The sequence below is a fragment of the Rhinichthys klamathensis genome, unplaced genomic scaffold (genome assembly GCF_029890125.1).
Source record: "Rhinichthys klamathensis goyatoka isolate OS25496 unplaced genomic scaffold, OSU_Roscu_1.1 h1tg000104l_1, whole genome shotgun sequence".
Taxonomy (NCBI): Eukaryota; Metazoa; Chordata; class Actinopteri; order Cypriniformes; family Leuciscidae; genus Rhinichthys; species Rhinichthys klamathensis.
In genome coordinates, this window is record NW_026606643.1 from 3,777,742 (window position 1) to 3,797,534 (window position 19,793).

General features: G+C 36.9%; 1 protein-coding gene across 2 annotated transcripts in view; it reads left to right on the forward strand.

Moving 5' to 3' along the window:
- Positions 1–19,793, forward strand: part of LOC130087163 (rab GTPase-activating protein 1) — a 95,989-nt gene that overhangs the window by 63,784 nt on the left and 12,412 nt on the right. For both annotated transcript variants that reach the window (XM_056253389.1, XM_056253390.1), the window contains 6 exons: positions 12,285–12,398; positions 14,628–14,702; positions 14,954–15,079; positions 16,144–16,287; positions 16,997–17,038; positions 17,395–17,523. In XM_056253389.1, the coding sequence (XP_056109364.1) occupies positions 12,285–12,398; positions 14,628–14,702; positions 14,954–15,079; positions 16,144–16,287; positions 16,997–17,038; positions 17,395–17,523 (630 nt within the window). The remainder of the gene's footprint in view (positions 1–12,284; positions 12,399–14,627; positions 14,703–14,953; positions 15,080–16,143; positions 16,288–16,996; positions 17,039–17,394; positions 17,524–19,793) is intronic.

The window sequence follows — 19,793 nt, forward strand, 5'->3', positions numbered from 1 at the left end:
TTTGATAGGTGACATGTAAAGTCTGAACTGCCATGTCATGGCAGGGTGCTGTGCAATACTTCTACTCACTAGAGAGTGATAGAGAACATATCACACATTAAAGAAAAAGGGCTTTTCATTTTTTTCTAGCTTGTTTGTTCAAAAGTAGATCTTGATCTTGTGTCCTCTGGCTATGTGCTGTTTTTGAACCAGAGCAGTTTAGCCATTTACCCATCCATTGCTTTATTGATCGCACATGACCGTGTGTGTGTGCGCACACGTGCATGGATGGATGTGTATGCGCTTTAAACAGAACAAAGGTTAGTGTCTATTCCAGGGACTTGTTTTTAGCATTCGTCTTGATTGCTTTTAGGACTTTTGAATGACCCTGGACCTCTGGACTCACCCAGGACTGCATCCTCTCTCTTGTCTTAAGAAACAGTCCATGTATTCAACTAAAGGAATCAAATTAAATGAAACGGCCTTGCTTGAGAAGCACAACATTTGCTTGTTTATAAACCTTTTGGATTGGTTGAATTTTCAGAAACCATCAATTTGTTGCTCTCATTCGACTGATTCTGATGTCTTTCTCATTGGTTTCTATATAAATGAAATCAAAATTGTAGTTGGGTTTTCTGCATAAATTACTGAGAAAATCCAGATTTTGAAGCATGCGTATCTGTTCATTTTCAGATGCTGTAGATATTGTCTTCTAAGGTTGTTCTTTCTACATACCTCTTAGTGACTGAGGGATATTGAAAGTGGGATTGTATATTGGTTTTATGTACTACATGGAAATGTACGTTTTGAAATAGAATGGATTTTGAGGCTCTAATGCTACCCAATCAGGTGTCAGCATTGCATGTTTTGCTTTGTAGGTGATGGTACTTCAGTCATGGGTAAAAGTTTGAGAAAGGATTTGAACTTTTGGGACATTTTGATGCCAGAGAGCTTTTTTTGTTTGCTTGTTTGTTTTTTGTTCTCCTTATGATGCCAAAGTATTCTTTTTTTCCTTTCCTGTGGGAAAACTGCTCTGTTCTTGAAATCAAAGTCAAGGGCTAGTGCTCTCAAGGGAGAAAATCTCCCAATATGACTTGCTCTCCGCTGTGCCATATTAGGACGCAGGACCCAACCGGCCCCTGCCATCGCAGAAAATGGAGGGCTGAGCTGGAACAGTGTGTGTTCTCTCCCTGAGGAACACACACACACACACACACACACACTCCCCTCCTTTACCTCATCTTGATTGTGCTAGGCATCTTTATTGAGTTTATTCATGTATGTTTTAACAATCCGTTAAACTGCTGAGCCAGGCTCCTTAATGAATTGCTCATGATCTTGCCCTCCTAAGCGGGTCCGATTTTTATTTGATTAACTGGAGAGAATTGTTTTTCGCCTTTCACCTTGAAGCATTCCAAATTCTATTTCATTTCTTATCATGAGTGAGCACTTTGCCTAAGAGGATTTGAAAGCACTGCAAAGTTTTTGTGATTTAACAACATTTTGAACTGAAGTTGCTGAAATCCGCTTCTCTGTATTTTCTTCAGCATTTCAACAATTTGTCTGGTGTGTGTAGGGCTGTAGCTGAGGTACTGGTGTAGTGTACCACACATTTTGTAATGATGTCATGTTTTAGAAAATAATTGTCAATAATATATTTATATTCTGGTATATCTGCACTGAGGAAATAAATGTGATCTTATCCCATCTTATTTGAACGCTTGTCATTGTAAGGAGAAATGTATGGTTGAGTGAGTAGTGTGTGTATGAATGACTTTTTAATGTAAATGTATGTGCTAGTATGCATTTCTGACAGTACATTAATAAACTGTTGGTACATGCTTGCGTTAGCACTTGTTCGTCACATGCACACATCCACAAAGTACACGTCAATGTAATGCATTGGAAAACATCTGCTGATCAAGTACATGTTTTTACGTTTTGCCAACTTAAACATTTGGTTTTCTTTCTGTGACATTGGAAAAACAGAATTGTCTTTGTTTTTATAAGTGCTGCAAGTTTCTCATGACCTTATTTGATGTTGCATAAAATTGCTGGTTTCACCAAATTTAACAATTATCTAGGTTTTCTTTGCATGTCTAGACAAGGTTTCGTCAAGCTATAAGACCATCCCATTTGCAAAGCATTAATTTAAACAGGTTTAAAACCAAAATCAAAAAGCTTTTTACTCTGCAGTAATATTTGTCGTGCACGTTTCCTAAATAGGAGTGACAAGTTTCCAGCGACAAGTAATTTGTCTGTCTAACCTGCTGCTCGACACAACGAGCACAGCCTAGTTAATGTTTAATATACAATTATTTGGAGCTGAATTTTGAAGCAGTGATATTTCACAGTGGACGGACTACCACACACCATCAACACCACAGAAAGAGAAACCAAGCGACCAGCAAAATGTCCTGGTTAGGACCTGGACTGTGTGGTATATCTACAATATATTTGCAATAGTGTTTCTGTTAATTATAAGAATTAAGCGGTTTAATTAATTATTTTTATGATTTTATTATTTAGCCTTTTTTTCATAAAGACCATGTCATTAGACTAGTTTCGTCATCCTTATTTGTCATATAACTTGCGATTATGAGTGTGAAGACATGTTTGCTGCTCATTCATTTACGGATTCATTTAGAAACTAAAATCCAGGAAACATGCTCTAAGAAAGGAGTGTAGAAGGGCAGAAAGAAAATTGGAAAAAAGATAAATTGCTAATTTTTACCAACTATTGCAAAATTATTTGTCCAAAATTCAAGAGGAGTGCTCTGCAAAGGTCCAAATACTTTAAAAACTTGATTTCTCAAAACCGTCCAAATATTCTGTTCTCCACTGTCAACTCTATACTGTGGTCGGTCTTGATCACAGTCAAGTTGTGAGAAACATAATCGGATGTATTAAATCTTAGACTTTAGCATATCTATCTCAGAAACTCTGGGACTTACATATGAGTCTAACCCTAACCTTCAAAATTGTTATCCTACTCCATACTCTGAGTTGTTGGATATTATCTACAACTTAAGGTTGAACACGTCTTGATGCTTTTCCAACTGCTTTGGTCAAGGACGTGTTGGATTCTGTGTTGGATTAGGAGGACATCCAATATTCTCTTTGTTATTAACAGTTCTTTTCTTGTTTTAAACATGCTGTGGTTCATCCGTTGCTTAAAAAAGCACATTTTGATCCATCTTATTTTAACTACAGACCCATTTAAAAACTACAATTTTTATTAAAAGTGTTGAAGGCTGTTTAGATTGTTTGTTTATTTTTTATGATTTGGTGTTCAAGAAACATTTCTAATTATTATCAATGTTGAAAACAGTTGTGCTGCTTAATATTATTGTGGAAACGCTGATGTAAATAAATGCTGTTCAATAAGCTTTCTTTTTATCAAAGAATCTTGGACAGAAAACAGTATCATGGTTTAAAACAACTGTTTTCAACATTAATGATAAGAAGAAGCAATATTAATATTTGAGCACCAATAATTGATAATAATTAAGCAGCAAATCAGCAGATTAAAATGATTTCTGTAGGATCATGTGACACTGAATACTGGAGTAATGATGCTGAAAATTCAGCTTTGCTTTAGGAATAGATTCCAATTAAATTAATTAATTAAAATATTACTGTTTTTATTGTATTTTTGAACAAATAAATACAGATTGGTGAGGACAAGAGACTTTATTTAAAATATTTAAAAAAATCTTAATTTAAAACTGACTGCTAGTGTATTTCTGTGCATAATTTAATTGGTGCATTTAAAAAAAAAAAAAAAAAAAAAATTCCGTCTTAGAGTTTATTTAGTGAAAAAGTGTGGAAAACATTACTTAATTATTTGAACAAGATTCTTAGTGTTTTATTTCTGCATTAAACATTTAAAATCTGCTTGGCTGCAATGGCTGTTTGGTTAAAGTGATGGTTACTCAGAACAAACATCGTCGGACGGAAAATGTGTTTAGTGTAACACTGTGTCCTAACTTAATTTCCACAAAGACTGTTTACGTAATATAGTGTACAATTGAACAATCTCATTAAACCTTTCAGTTTAGTCCCTAATGTATTCTAACAGACCCCGGCGATCGCTGACTCTCCCAGACATGTGCCCAGTGGGTGAGATGTTGAAAGGAAAAGGATGTGGACCCTCCCTGCCTCCGTCTGTGAGGGAGTGGACTGCAGTCAACCCACCAACTCACCCAGCCTCAGTCTCTCAATCGCTTTCATCAAGCTCACTACACTTTTTATAATCAGCCTCCCCCCCCAAGAAAAACAAAATGCCATTTTCGCTCATTGTTGCCGATCAGAATAAACGACCGTAAACAATGGTGAGGGAAAAAAGTACAGTACTTCCTGCGGAAGCAACCTTCCTCCACCACACACACACACACAATCTCACCATCACAGTCGAAACCCAACACAAGTTGTGCTCCGCACTCACGCAAAAGGTTCTCAGATGTCTTATGTCACCATGATGTTCTTAGCACTTTTCAGGGTCCAGGATGACTTTCCCCAATGCTGGCAGAACATAAATATGTCTCCTCAGGTACTGTGCCTTCCCAGCAAACCCTGAACATGTTCAGTTTTCCTCCTCCTGGAGTAGCTAGATGGAGGGTGAGGACGAGAGAAAGATACCTTCTGACAGAAAAGTCACCCCATTTGCCATCATCCGTTAAGTCTTTGTTTATTATTCATCTTTCCCTGCCATTATTTGCATTCTTTCTTTTCTTTAACTCCTCTTGGAAGGAAGAAATGTGTACCTCTTAAGACCTAATGCTTGGGTTCTGCTCAGAATATCATCGTATCGTTTGTTTATTTATTCATTCATTCATTCTTCTTTCACAAGAATTGCAATATTAATTGCATTAATAATTCCCACCCCTACAGGAAATGATATTATAGACTCTCATGATTGTGTGTCTCTTGAAATATCAGATTATTTGACATTTTTATAACAAAGCAAGTTTAGCCGAGGCTGTAAAATGTAATGTGGTACGTCCTGCAAAAAATTATATTATATTGATATTTATAAATTAATAATTGACGATATTTGTTTTGAAAAAAAATGCTTTTACCTTAAAATATATATTAAATTTTTTTGTTTTTTAAAATTATTTCTTGATAGTTGCACCGCTTTTTTCTTCTTCTTTTGTTTGAAAAATGATATCAAACCGTTTGAAATTACATTCATTGGCACATGCATTTTAAAGTAGATTTATTTTTTATTATTATTATTTTTTGGGGACCTTCATATTTGTTTTGTACCCTTTCAAGTAGTTACGGGCATCTACATAATTTATCAAGACATTAGTTTGTGACTTTTTGGCATTAAGTCCATCAGTCCAGATCTGCTTTCCATCCTTTTCCTCACCCCAATAGTTGATTTCTCTAATCTGAGACTAAACTGTATTCTGAACCCATTCTGATCTTCCTCAGAGACAGGCTTTAGATCAGGTGAGGTCCAGTCAGACTGGTGTGATGCTCTGATCTCGGACTGAGCTATATTTAGCTTCTTCTAGTCCACTGGATTCACCATAACCCTGTACTAGTTTCTTCTTCGACCCTTTTCCGTTCTCTTCTCATCTTACCAGCTTGTTTGAGCAGTGGGTCAGTTTGCCTCTGCCTGAGTTTGTGTAGCAGCTGAGCTGCTGGCTGCGGATGCATTATTTAGTGGCTCCTCTCTTCCACATAAACATAGCATCAATTATAGAAAGAGAGGGCAATTAATCTTTGAAAAGGGGGTATGCTTACTTAGGCAGGAATCCGCTGTTAGCACAAGTGTGTGGGCGCTTCCAAGGGAATTGCACGCGTACACACCAGTCTGTTTTGGGTTTCTTCGGAAGAAAAAATATTTCCCTGAAGGTTATTTCCTGGCCTTTAGTTTTAGTACCTTTGTTACCAGGTGGCAATTGACTTGTATTACATGTGGGATGGTGTGAATTAGGTAGGTAGGAGGCCCAAACCTACAACGCATATGGCGACTTTTCTGTGAGAGTCTGGAAAAATACTGACAGAAGCGGTGGAACAGCAAAACACACACTTTTTTGCTTTCATCACCTTGTTCCATTCCTTCTGTCACCATTTTTTCAGTGTGATGGAAGAAAGGCAGTGCGTGACGACCGATATTAATCATGCATTTTGGAGAAGATTGTAGTCTTGTGCTGGAGAACAGATGAATAAAACATGGTGTCCTGAATTCAGGCTGAACCCCATCGTCCATACGTGCCCAACCACAGAGAGCTGGGAAAACTGGAGGAGACCAGTGTTAAGGGTAACTATTTTGTGCACCTAGTGTAAAATAGATTTATTAAAGAAAATGGTGGTAAAATAGTAAAAAATACACACTTGTGCCAAAATGTATGCAATTGGCATTAACACAGGCAAAATGATCATAAAAACAAAACTGAAAAAGACAAAAATGTCCATAAGGACGCCGCACAAGGGTCAAATAAACATATTTGTTTGATTTAGTTCTTTATTGCTGAATTATGAGTGTTGAACTTTCTTCTCCTGCGTCCTGTTCTTCAGCTCGAAGGTTTGTTTGAGCTGCGCCCTCTTTTAAATTTTTTTTAGGAAGTAACGCAATAATGGAGGAGACTCCCCATTTCTACCAGGATGAACGCTTTGTCAGGTGTTCATGTACAAGTCAGACATTCAATCGTGATTGTGATCGTGATTACTGCATTTTATAGTAAAATAAATCGTAATCTGCAGAACCGTGAGAGATTTCTGTAGTCGTAGATTTTGCCCATGCTCAGGCAAGTGTGTGTGTGTGTGTGTTAGACATGCAGTAACGAGTCATTACTCTACTTCTCTCGCATCTCTGACATTAATGAGCACATTTAATAATCATTTTAATTATGATAGATAGTTAGTGTGATTCTATCATGTGACTTCCCTTCTCACGTAAAGGGTCTTTAACATTACCCAAGTCGGTTACAAGCCAAATGAGGACTTGCATGGACATATAGGGTTATAGGAACCCGACATGAGCATTATGGGGTGACACTATGAGCAGGAAGTAGGACCTCACTCTTCCCGGAATTGATGTAGGAATTTAGTGCACTGTCTTTGCTGAACTGTGCAAGTAACTTTTGGGGTTTATAATAACTGACAGCCATGGTCATGATGTGATATTTTGCGTTATTGTCTTTTAAAATGCAGGTTTCCCTCAAGCGTCCGTAACTCCCGTCGGGTGTGTTTGAAAGAGAGAGCACCTATAAATAGATGTTGTATAATCTAGATTGAGTTTTGTGACACATATAGTTAAACTATACAGTAACTCTGTAGCTATTTGTGTGTATTTGGTACATTTTAAGCAGTGTTGAGGTAATGTAATCAGATTACTTTTAGATTTTACTTTTTTCAAGTAACTAGTAAAGTAACACAATACTTTTACATTTACAACTAAATATCTTTTAGTATCTGAGTTACCTTTTCAAATAAGTAACTCAAGTTACTTTGTCTTCCTGTTTATTGACTAACAGCTCAACTTTTACTTTTAAAAAGTAACTTTTCCCAACAAGGATGGGCCACATCAGTTGACTAGTCGGTTAGTCAGGTGGACTAATTTATCTATATTTTTGATTGTAGTTTCTGCATTTTTCAGAATGTTATGCTTTAAAGGAGACACATTTCATAGCTGCCTATGGCACCGTTTTCTGTAGTTTAAATTTTTCTATGATTTTTTTTTTCTTTCTATTTTTCTGTAATGCTGCTTTTTGATACAATTAGTATTGTAAAAAGCATTATGACTTAAATTGTGAAAGTGTTTGTTAACCAATATTTTATTTTAAATGCTAAAACTTGAATTCGGATTTAAGTAGGATATGCACAAGTGTGTGTATTGTATTACAAGTAGCCTGTATGTTCATGCAGAAATATGTTTTCTTTTAGTAGTTTGGCTTTTTTTTTAAAGAAACATTAAGGAAAGTCTTCAAAGAATCCCAAAATGCATTAAAATACTGAACAGAATCATCATTAATCAAATTGAGTCATTCTGAATAAGCAAAAAACTAATCTTTTGATTTAAAAAAAAAATTGTGAATTGCAAATTGAATTGATTTGCTGTTAACCCAAATATCCGCAACTCTACTGAAGGGCTTTTTTAAAGGCTAATTAATCATCTAGTCTAAGAGTGGCTTTAGTTGAACAGCAACATAACTGAGTGCTGCTGGCCAGAAATAAACATAACACAACACAGCCTTTGTTTACGACACTTACTCTTAGATTTGGGAGCAAAATATAACATCCAAAGTGATTTAATTCAGCATATTCGTGCCAACACGAGCAGGCTTTGATCTAACGGGTACAATAATAGATGGATGGGAAAACTAAAGTGCGACAGAAATAGGCATGGTTGTCCATCAACAGTCTGCGGCCCCAGGCACTCATGGTTTGTTTTTTATGAGAGCGATCTCTAGTTGAATCTGATCTAGTTTTTTTGCAACAGTCTATCTAGACTGAATTGTTGTTGTTCTGAAAACTTTACATGGTGAGGACATTATATGACTAGAAATGTTAGCAGTTCCTGATTTCTGACCAGTGGGTTATAGGGGCTGGTGTAGAAACATGCGTATTGCCTGCATAATGGGCAAGTTACAGCATGGGCTGACTGTCTAAACCAACCAACCAAACTTCGGTTACGCCTACATACGTAAAGCTTAATCAAATTTGAACATTTGCTCTCTTCTGTTATTCATCATCTTTTTCCCGGCAACATTTCAGATAATTCAAATCCACAGGAAATTGCAGTACAATCCTAAGTTAATTGGATAAATTGAAATTGGAACACAGTGAACTCCAGTGGAGTGATGTTTCTCTGGTCAGGTAAAGTAACATCTCCTCCTGAGTATGAGTCTCTATAATGTGACCCATGCACAGGCTAATTTTGAGCTACAGGAAAAACAAGTGAAAAATCGATTTTCGGGGTTTTTACAAAAACATTAAGCCCTCGTCTAGCGATCCCAGTGCTCCAAATAGCGATTAAACATCTAAAAGTATCTTTATCTTCATGTGTTTTCTGAGAGGAGTACCTTTCCTTTGTCCATGAAAAATGCCGTTTTTCTCTGCTCGCTTCTCGACTGGCGCTTCCGTTTGGTATCGGTTTAAAGCGCAGTATTCCAACTTTGGGAATATTCCTAGCGAATTCTCGATGGCTTGAGTCTGAACCAATGATTTTCAAAATCATGCTGATGTAAACAAAACAATCTTACTCGCGCTGACTGACAGAGCCGAAACGTGCGCACAGACGCCTCTCACATCCTCGATCTCAAATGTGTCAAGTCTTGCTTTGAATATGTGGAAGTATGAGAGATGCAGAAATGTCTTCCCCTGTAAAGTTATGCTGGTACACTAAATAGACCAGCAACCAATCTGTCTTTAACCAGCCCTGAGTTTCCATTGTGGTCTCTTCAGTTATTAAGAACTGTGATCAGTATCTCTGAGGCTCAAAGAAGCCTATATTTAGATAGAGCAGCGCAGCAATATGATTTAGCTGGAAATTGTACAGTCACATGCTTTTTTTAGGGAGAATAATGTAATAGTTGAACTGCTGAGAGCTGTACTTTGACTGAAGACATCTGAGTTGTGCATTGGGGATCTTGCAAACTGAGAAATCTCTAGGATCTTTGGTCTTTGCTAGATTGGCCTCCAGTGTTTGGCTAACATACATGCGACCATATTTCATATCTTACAACCTCTGACACTCGAACATACACATAGGCTGAGCTTCTGGGATATTCCACATACTCTGTGTCTGTGATGCTGAAGGACACGCTCTTGAGCGCACACACATAAATTTCCACCTCAATTTGTCCACATTGCTCTTTGGGAATAAGAACACCCTGTTCCAGTCGACAGGTCTTGAGGCACTACGTTCTTAAAAACTGAGGTTTCAAAAGGGGGGTTTTGCAGTGATGCCGTAGAACTAGAGATCGACCGATATTGTTTTTTTAGGTTTTTTTTTTACCGATGCGTTTATGTACCCGATAACCGATGTATAGAACCAATATTTATTTATTGCTTAAATGCTGTTTTTGACTATTATAAAAACGGCAATGAACTTAAAGGTGAACTAAGTAACCTTTTTTCCTTAACCGAACAGCGTTGGAGTCATTGTAATGTTTATATTACTGATTTCGTGTTGAATGGTGGTCGTCTCGCACCCCCCTGGTGCCTGTGAGCCGCAAAACCACCCTTGCAACTTTGGGCAGGCGGGCCGCCGGCCTCAGTGTTAGGAAGTATCGTGTGATATCAGGTCTCGCGAGGTAACGAATTGCTTTACGGCAAAAAACAGATCTGATACAATTCTGATAAAATGAGCATCAAACAGAAATAACCCGGCGCCGTATACATGTGGTGTTCGAGGCGCACATACAATACAGACTGCCGACAGTTAAACAGGGCGCGCGCAGCTCTTAAAGGGGCCATACCTTATTTCCACTCGTTACAGCGTCCATCCTACTGAACAGGTACCGGTGTACAGGGGGAGGGGATCCGGCCGTGAGTGCGAGCCATCTCTGCGTGAGTGCTATTCACGACAGTACAAGTACTCCACAGCGACTCTAGGGGTCGCTGTTTGACAAAAACGGAATTCCTACTTAGTGCTGCTTTAACAAACTGTTTTATTTAAACACTTTTTAAATACTGTATTTTTTGTAATTCCACTCCCTCCTTACATACAAAACACACTTCTACATCAATAAATAGTCTGAAAAAAAGTCTCAAAAATTTGTGTGTATATATATATATATATATATATATATATAAAAGCATTCGTTTTAAACTAGTTTTATAAGATTTATGTGCGACGCTGGAATATTCGATGGTATATCATCAGAAACATAAACAAAACAGCAAATACATCATCGCAATTACCGAGTCCATCTCATTTGGCATGTTATCAGAATTATTTATGTTTTTGTCGGTCTCTAGATTATGATACACCTGCTGACAGAGTGCTGCTTTTATCTATGCGTTTACACAGAATGTCTCTCGCGAAGATAATAATTTTTTTTTTTTATAGAGCTGTAATTATTTCGATGTTTATTAGCTAAATAAATGTAATATAGTAGACGTTTTAAACAAGTGGATCATGTTAAAAGCTGCATACTGTACGGTGGCCATGATGGAGCATTTCCTGAGCATCAACTCAGAGTGAACCGCACTACGAACGCCATTTTACTAGACTAATGGTGAGGACGGACAACAGAGAGGAATTGTTTATTTATTTAAATCATTTAAAGTTATGTCTTTATTGGGACATGACTTGATGAACTGTGAGTTCGTCTCTATTTATTAGTGCCAAGTTTAAACTACATAACAAGCTTTTATGTAACATCTTATTCGTGCATATCTCATTTGTGCATTAATAGCTGTTATGTTAAATAAAGTTTATTAATGAAGGGATGAAAGTTATTTTACCTTTGAACACCATTGTTGACTCATCTCCCCTCAGACGCAGTGCTTTCATGGCGGTCTTGTGCACAATTCTTAAAACGGCCACAACATGGTGGCGTGTATCGGTGAATCCGATATTACAAAACCGATACCTGATTATGTGCTTTATAAATAATTAAACCTTGACCTTGACCATTATGGGAAAATGCTTAAATATCGGGAAAACGATATATCGTTCAATCTCTACATGGAATTAATTCTTAAAACAGCCACAAGATGGCGGATTAAAATATCGGATTATTGGTGAATCCAATATTACAAAACCGATACCAGATAATGGGAAAATGCTTAAATATAGGTGAAAAATATTTGGGAAACGATATATTGATAGATTTCTACAGATAACTATTTTTTTGGGTTCCCCAAATAACCTTTTGGTGAACTGTCGAACTTTTTTTTTTTTTTTTTTATAGTGTGAAAAACATTTTAACAATCTAAAGAAGTTTTTTCCACTATAATGAACCTTTTGTTGAATTAAAAGGTTCAATGGATGTTAAAGGCTCTTCATGGAACCATCGATTCCAATATAATTATTGTTTTTGTTTTTAAATAGTGTATGTGTGTTCTGTGCATGCCCTATCCATTGCCCCCTAGTGGATAGGAGTGAAAAGTGAATGGAGACCAGCCTGGCTCAACCATTGCCAAGAGTTTGGGATGGTATGATCTGTTCGTTCAAACAAAGACAGATGGAGGGAGTCATTATTTTTACACTTCTGTTTTGTTATGATAGACAGTGGCACTGAAATCACACGCTTTGTCTTAAAATGTATTATATTGGATGTTACGCATTGGATATTAGCGATGACATTTCTCTGTTTCTCTCGCTTGTCCTTTACTAGGAATCTCCACAGGACAGTGCCATCACTCGTGACATTAACCGTACGTTTCCTGCACACGACTACTTCAAAGACACCGGCGGTGACGGGCAGGACTCTCTCTATAAGATCTGTAAGGTGAGCAGGGGACCTGTCTGCCATTTGCTTTCAAATCGTCTGCTCAGCTCAGATTCTGCACTTTTGTTCTGCTCCTGTTCATTTATCATCTCCAGCTCTGCAAAATCAATTTCCTACCATTAGGAAAAGTTAAATTTGCACTTTCATCCAGTTTGTTCCAGTTTCTTTATAAACTTTCATTTTATAACTTGTTGTAGGCTCATAGGAAATGTTACATGTATAAAAACATTGGATGGATGGGTATATAGCAGGATGCATTAATAAATACTTCTTCCTACTCCCTTTTCGCACATGTAATAGAAGTATGTTAACACAGGAAAGAAGGGTACTTTGTTTGCTGCTCATCTGTTTTTTTTTTCTCCTATGTTTTTAAACATTGTTTTATTTTTTTATATACTTTCTCTTCCATGTTCGAAATAAAGATTTCAATTCAAGAGTTATAGATGGATGGATGGATGGATGGATGATCTAGATGGATGGATGGATAAAGATGAATATATAGATCTTTGGATGGAGATATAAATGGTTGGATGGATGGATGGATGGATGGATAGATATGTAGAACGAAGGATGCATGGATGGATGATATATATAAATACATGGATGAATGAATAGGTATAGAAGGATGGCTGGATATATTGATGGATGAATGTATAGATGTTTGGATGGAGATATAAAATGGATGGATGGATAGATATGGATAGGTGGGTGTATAGATGATTGGATGGATAGATAAATGCACTGAACAAAATTATAAACGCAACACTTGTTTTTGCCCCCATTTTTCATGAGCTGAGCTTAAAGATCAAAGACTTTTTCCATGTACACAAAAGGCCTATTTCTCTCAAATATTGTTCACAAATCTGTCTAAATCTGTTAGTGAGCACTTCTCCTTTGCCGAGATAATCCATCCACCTCAATCCATAATCCATGGCATATCAAGATGCTGATTAGACAGCATGATTATTGCACAGGTGTGCCTTAGGCTGGCCACAATAAAAGGCCACTCTAAAATGTGTAGTTTTACTGTATTGGGGGGTCCGGGGGGGACCTGACAGAAGGGCACAGCTAAATGTGACATTTATTATAATGAGATTATGTGAAATTATTTTTCAGTTCATTAAAATTAAAAGTTGTTATAATATGTTTTAAGCCTTTTAAATGTTTAAAATGGTGGCTTTTAATTATACTGTAAAAAATATTTTGAATAGAGGCATCAGTAGCACTACTGGTATGATATACTGACTTTCATTCCCAGTACACTTAGTAAAAACATGCCATTAAACAAATATAAAAAAAAAAAAATCCATCTTTTGTTTCTACATTAATTTGAAAATATTACAATATAAAAATATATATTAAAAAAATAGTGTTAGGTGTAATTAATCATGATTAGGTATAGGAAAAACGTGTGAATAGTTGCTTAAATTTTTCAATTGATTGACAGCCCGAGAATGCAAGCAGTAATATGTGTATATATAGATTCATCACAATCTGTATTCATGTTTTGAACATCCACAATCAATTACCTTTTTCAAAGCATATAAAGATGGCGGAAGTCCAGAAACCCAAATCACCTGTTTAACAAACGCAAAACACAAAAGCTCAGATTTTCTCCCTAAAATAATGAGGTCAGTGGTTTTAATATGAAAGCCACAAATGATGAGGGGAACGAGGAGATTGATGGTTACTAGGTTTCCATCTTTGGGCGTCTCTTAATAATTCACCAGCCCTCTCTCCGACTGTTACCGGCATCATTCATAGAGCACCATAGATTTCTCATATTGACTACACAGTTTGATTCAGTGCTCACAAAGTTTATTAGCACTGCAGTTTATGATTGTCACAATATTAGCTGACATGTTAGCAGTTTTCAGAGGTATGTAGGTCAATCTGTAATCATTCCGTCGAGCTCTCAAATCTCATTTGCACTTCTGCATTTTCAAACATGCCACGTGAAGACGTGTTGCTCTAGGTTTGGTGTCAGTGATGTCAGTGAAAAAAGTTTGAATACGCGAAAGCTCAAATTAGATTTGAGAGCTGTGGTGGAGGCCAAGATTTAAAGGGATAGTTCACCCAAAAATGTAATTCTGCCATTGTCTGTATTTTTTTTTTAAATCATTTATCATGTTATAAAAACCAGTTATTTTCATCTCAAATGCTACCAATCAATTTATAGCATTATCACCCATAATTCCAATGTAACATTCTGTATCTTCCATCCTGCAGGCATACTCTGTATATGATGAAGAAATTGGTTACTGCCAAGGGCAGTCTTTCCTTGCCGCTGTGCTGCTACTACATGTGAGTGTCTCAGATTCTTAAATCAAAACATCTACGACATCTATAACATTTAATATAATGGCATATTTGTGTATTTGCACTTGCAAAATATTTGATTTAGTCAAGTACACTCCTTGGTTTGAACTAATGCATGTGGCATCATCCTTTGAGATGAGAGGTGGTGCCATCTAGTGGAGATTCCCTGTTGTGGGATTTGTTTTTGATATTGAGCCCTGTGATCATTGATAGTTTGCGGTCTCGTTCTTGTGCAGATGCCAGAGGAGCAGGCGTTCAGCGTGCTGGTCAAGATCATGTTTGAATACGGTCTCAGGGAGCTCTTCAAGCAGAACTTTGAAGACCTGCACTGCAAGTTCTTCCAGCTGGAGAGACTCATGCAGGTTAGTGTTAGAAACTATGCGTATTAGTTGATATATTCGGTTACAAATTATGACAGAATTTGCTAAAGGATGGACAAAATAAGATCATTGGTTTAAATATCCAAATGTGCTATTCTTCCTATTGAAATAGTCTCTGATGTATCCACTAAGACTAATACAGTACATAAAAAAGAAGAATATTTTAAAGTAAGATAAAGTCTCCTCAGAAGTACAACTACACAAGATATTAATGCTTTTTGAATGGAAGTCTATTTCATCATATACTGTGTACTGTAATACAACAGTTTGGAGCTGTGAAGATTTCTTACTCATATGCTCACCAAGGCTGCATTTATTTTATTAAAAATACAGAAAAAAACATGAATATTTTGAAATATTACAATTTCAAATAACTGGTTTCTAATTGAATATATTTTAAACTGTAATTTATTCCTGTGACGCAAAGCTGAATTTTCAGCATCATTACTCCAGTCTTCAGTGTCACATGATCCTTCAGAAATCATTCTAATATGATGATTTGATGCTCAAGAAACATTTATTATCATTATCAATGTTAAAAACAGTTGTGCTAATTAATACCAAATTCTGTCATGCAACTCTAAATGGCTCAATCTGCTTGCAATCACATCATTCTCTAGGGCACAGCTGATTGGTTCCTGCTGTATCGGTAGCCAATGAGCTGCTCAACCTTTAAATACTTGTTCAGTATTTACTGTTTTCAGCGCACTTTCAGAAACCCTCCACCATCCCCAGCTCCACCTGTATAGATCTGCTACTGGTAATTCATGTACGCTATTGTACAGCAGCAGCATGTCTTACTTGTGTGTGTATTGGCAGTAGCAAGTGCCGTACTTGATCAGCAGCAGCAGCGTAGCAGATCTATTCCGACAAGTCCAAACATATCAACATTGTCATTTCCATTGCCATTCCAAACACTCAGACAGTTGTCATAGCAGAAATATTTTTTGTGGAAACCATGATACATTGAATGACTGGAACGTTGTATTGCCCAATCAGCATCCGCGACCGGTACTATAAGTGACTTCTGCCTCTCTGTGTTGTAGGAATGCATTCCAGACCTGTACGCACACTTCCTGAACCTGGGTTTGGAAGCACACATGTATGCCTCCCAGTGGTTCCTCACACTCTTCACAGCCAAATTCCCTCTTTACATGGTCTTTCACATCATAGACCTTCTGCTCTGTGAGGTGATATTTCATTCTTACCTGCTTTACCTCATTTGTTACTTTTCCTGCTCTCTTTACCCAGGTTACCTGTTCATTTGGAGTTAAGGGTGTTTCCTGTTATCTTATGAACTCAACTTGATTTTGATAGTTTTTAACCATCTTTTGATATTATCATACTGATTTCTGTAATTTTATGTAACATTAACATATTTTAACAATGTTTTAGAGTATGAAAAAAGCAAATGATGATCACAAAAAAAAAAAACATCACAGAATCCATCAAACCAATGCTAATTCTTACTCATGTTTTTTTTTTGCTGATGTTGTCTCACCAAAAACTGTCACTTCTGGGAGGATGGTGTCAATAAAAATTTTAGAACGTCAATGTCATGTAATGTCATTAAAACTATTATAACGTGATGTAAATATTGAGGACAAAAGAATAGTCCTATAAATAATTACCAGATAAAACAACAATTACAAGACAACAAGTTTAGCTTGTAACATTTCCATTGGAGAAAGAAAACAAATACCTGAAAAATGAAGAAACGCCTGAAATATTAAAATAAATTGCTAGTTTATCAGAAGATAAGTTGGTGCAGCACCTTAGAACATGACAATACTGCAACTAGATCTAAATCTAATCAAGACAAAATTATTTTAAATTTCAACTAATATGATTTTCTTTGAAATCTTGTATTCTTTTTAATCTTGTATTTTTTCCTTTCAGGGCATCAGTGTAATTTTCAATGTGGCTCTTGCGTTATTGAAGGTAAGGAAATGCTTACGAAATCAGTTGCAACTTTTCATCTTTTTTTCTCATCTTTTTTCACCAAGGAATCGATGAACATATCGGCCTGTGCTGTTTCCCGAAAATTAAACTGCAAAGCTTCATCACCATGGTCACAGCTATTAAAAGAATATTAGATGTTATTTGGCACACCTAATATTTAGTAGCTACACTACACTGTGATCACATGTTTCATAGTGCTGTGATCCAACCCTATAGAAAGAGAGACAACCTACCAGTGACCACCATCACACCTCAACAGCAGAAAATGAGCAACATTCACATGAGCTTTACTGTCTGACTCTAGAAACATCCTGAAAGGCTCTCTCTGTCCACAGACGTCTAAAGATGACCTGATACAGGCAGACTTTGAGGGCGCGCTGAAGTTCTTTCGAGTGCCAGTGCCCAAGCGCTATCGCTCTGAGGAGAACGCCAAGAAGCTCATGGAGCTAGCGTGCGGTATGAAGGTAACCTGCCCATGTTCAGGCTTTATATTTAGCTCTTTGGCTAAGTATTTCATGAGATGATCATGGAACTTAATTACAGAGAATTTGAAGAAAATGCTGTTTTTATTTGTATTTATTAAGTATATAGTGTAAAAATTGACAAATGAGAGAGCATTTTTCTCTTCATCATGATTACGATAGTATGATATTTGACAGGACTCCTGAATGTGCCAGAGGTACTGAGTGCTTCACCATCTGTTTTACTAGTGTAAATGTGCTTTTCATTTAGTTCTTGCTGTGTGTAGACCACTCAACGCAATCCGCACAGCTTTTTCGTGCTGTGTTTTATAGAACAGTAAGAGTGTTGATGTCATTCTCTGGATTGACCAGCGGAGGACACTGCAGGGGTAAAAAAAAAAGAGACCCATGATAAAAAAAAAAAGTTCTTGGTTCTTGTTTTTATTGTATTATAGCATCTGTCCTCACATGTTATTTATACATCTACTATATTTAAAAAAAAAAAAGTATATATATATATACATTTTTTTCATAACAAATCATATTATCACCATAAAAAAAGGAAAGGTAAATCAATACTTGCATTTACTCACCCTCATGTTGTTCCAAACCAATAAGAATTCCGTTCATCCTCTGAACCCTATTTTTAATATCTGTATCTTTTTTTTCCATCCATTAAAAGTCCACGCAACCAAAACTTTCACAAGCACATAAAGACATCATAAAAATAATCCATATGAATGGAGCAGTTTAATCCAAGTCTTCTGAAGAGACCCTATCACTTAACAGATTTAGATAAACAGATTTAACCTTTTATTCACATATAAACATTGATCAGTGACATACATATAGAGCACATTGAATATTGTAAACAGAAGCTAAACGTGAATACCAAAGTGTAATTTGTGGGTGAACAAGCCCTTATTTTCATCAGTTCCTCATTGCCGTCAAAACACGACCGATTGAGTTTCTTTTGGGTCTTGCTCCTTTTCCTCCAAATACAAGCTAACCTTTATTCCTCCTTCTCTGTCACGCCATCCCACCACCACAACACTGAAAGCTCACTTTCACTGCTGAGTTTGGGTGTGTTAGTGTGCTCTTTGAATACGAGGGGCCCAGCGTTAGAAAAGCAGAAGCCCACGGCCCCTTCCTCAGTTTAACACCAGTCGCGAGCTAAAGAACTTCATTTCACTGCATCCAGCCCTAATTGTTCCCTGGGGTGTCGCTGAAAACACGCTGACTGATGAACTACTCTTGACATTGAGGGCTTTTATATGGATCTCATTTCATCTGTGGAAGCATTACGGATTAAATATGGAACAGAGCCGGTCCTGTGTCCTGGAGCTAGTCAGATGTGGCGCAGTGCTAAACAGAGCTCATTTACAAACCTGCACGTACCTGCGGCTCTTACGTCGGCTTCACGCTCTTCTGCTGAGAAACGGCTGATGCTGTACACACAAAACACACTCAGTCTCACAGAAATGGGGTCATTCGATGAAAATGAGGCAGTATTGAGCTGCAGGTGGATAAATGTGGCACGGCTTGTGTGTGTTCGTGTCCAGTGTGCATGAACAGAAGTCCGTTTAGTCTTGTTGCAATTGGATAAATTAGCTCGTTCAGAGCAAGTTTTTATTTTTGTTGACGGCAAGTCTGATCCATTCACAGTTTTAAAGTCATAAAACTTCATGCTTGTTGATTCTTGACTATCGACGTCAAGTCTGGTCCACTTTGGAGCAGATAATTACCAAGAACTGAAAGGAAGACGTGAAGTAACCAACACCTATGTGGTACTTTACGAATGTTCCTTGACGGAGTAACAAATTTTAAGAGTTTGTTAAGATCTTGTTAGGGCTGGGCGATATACTAGTAGACTTGATAAACTGGTACAAATTTGTTAACCGGTTGAGATTTTGGATTATTGTCTCGATCACGGTTGCGCTCATGTAACAATGCAGTGCTGCATTTTGGCAAACGTTTATCCGTTGAATTAATCTTTAAACCTTTCCAATTTAAACTTTCAATTGATTTTAAACTTTTTAAGTGCAATAAGAAGTGAAAGAGAACTTAATTCGAAATGTCTGTCTTTGCCAGTATTCACGTAAACGCAGTTGGTTGTCCTAAATGAATGTAATAGTTGGTGAAAAATTTTATGTTTTAATAAAAATCATTGTATATATACTTCATACAGACTCATACATTATCCAGTTTCTGTAGTAGAGCTGCACGATTCTGGATAAATTGAGAAGATTTTTTTTTTTTGTTCAAAATAGCGA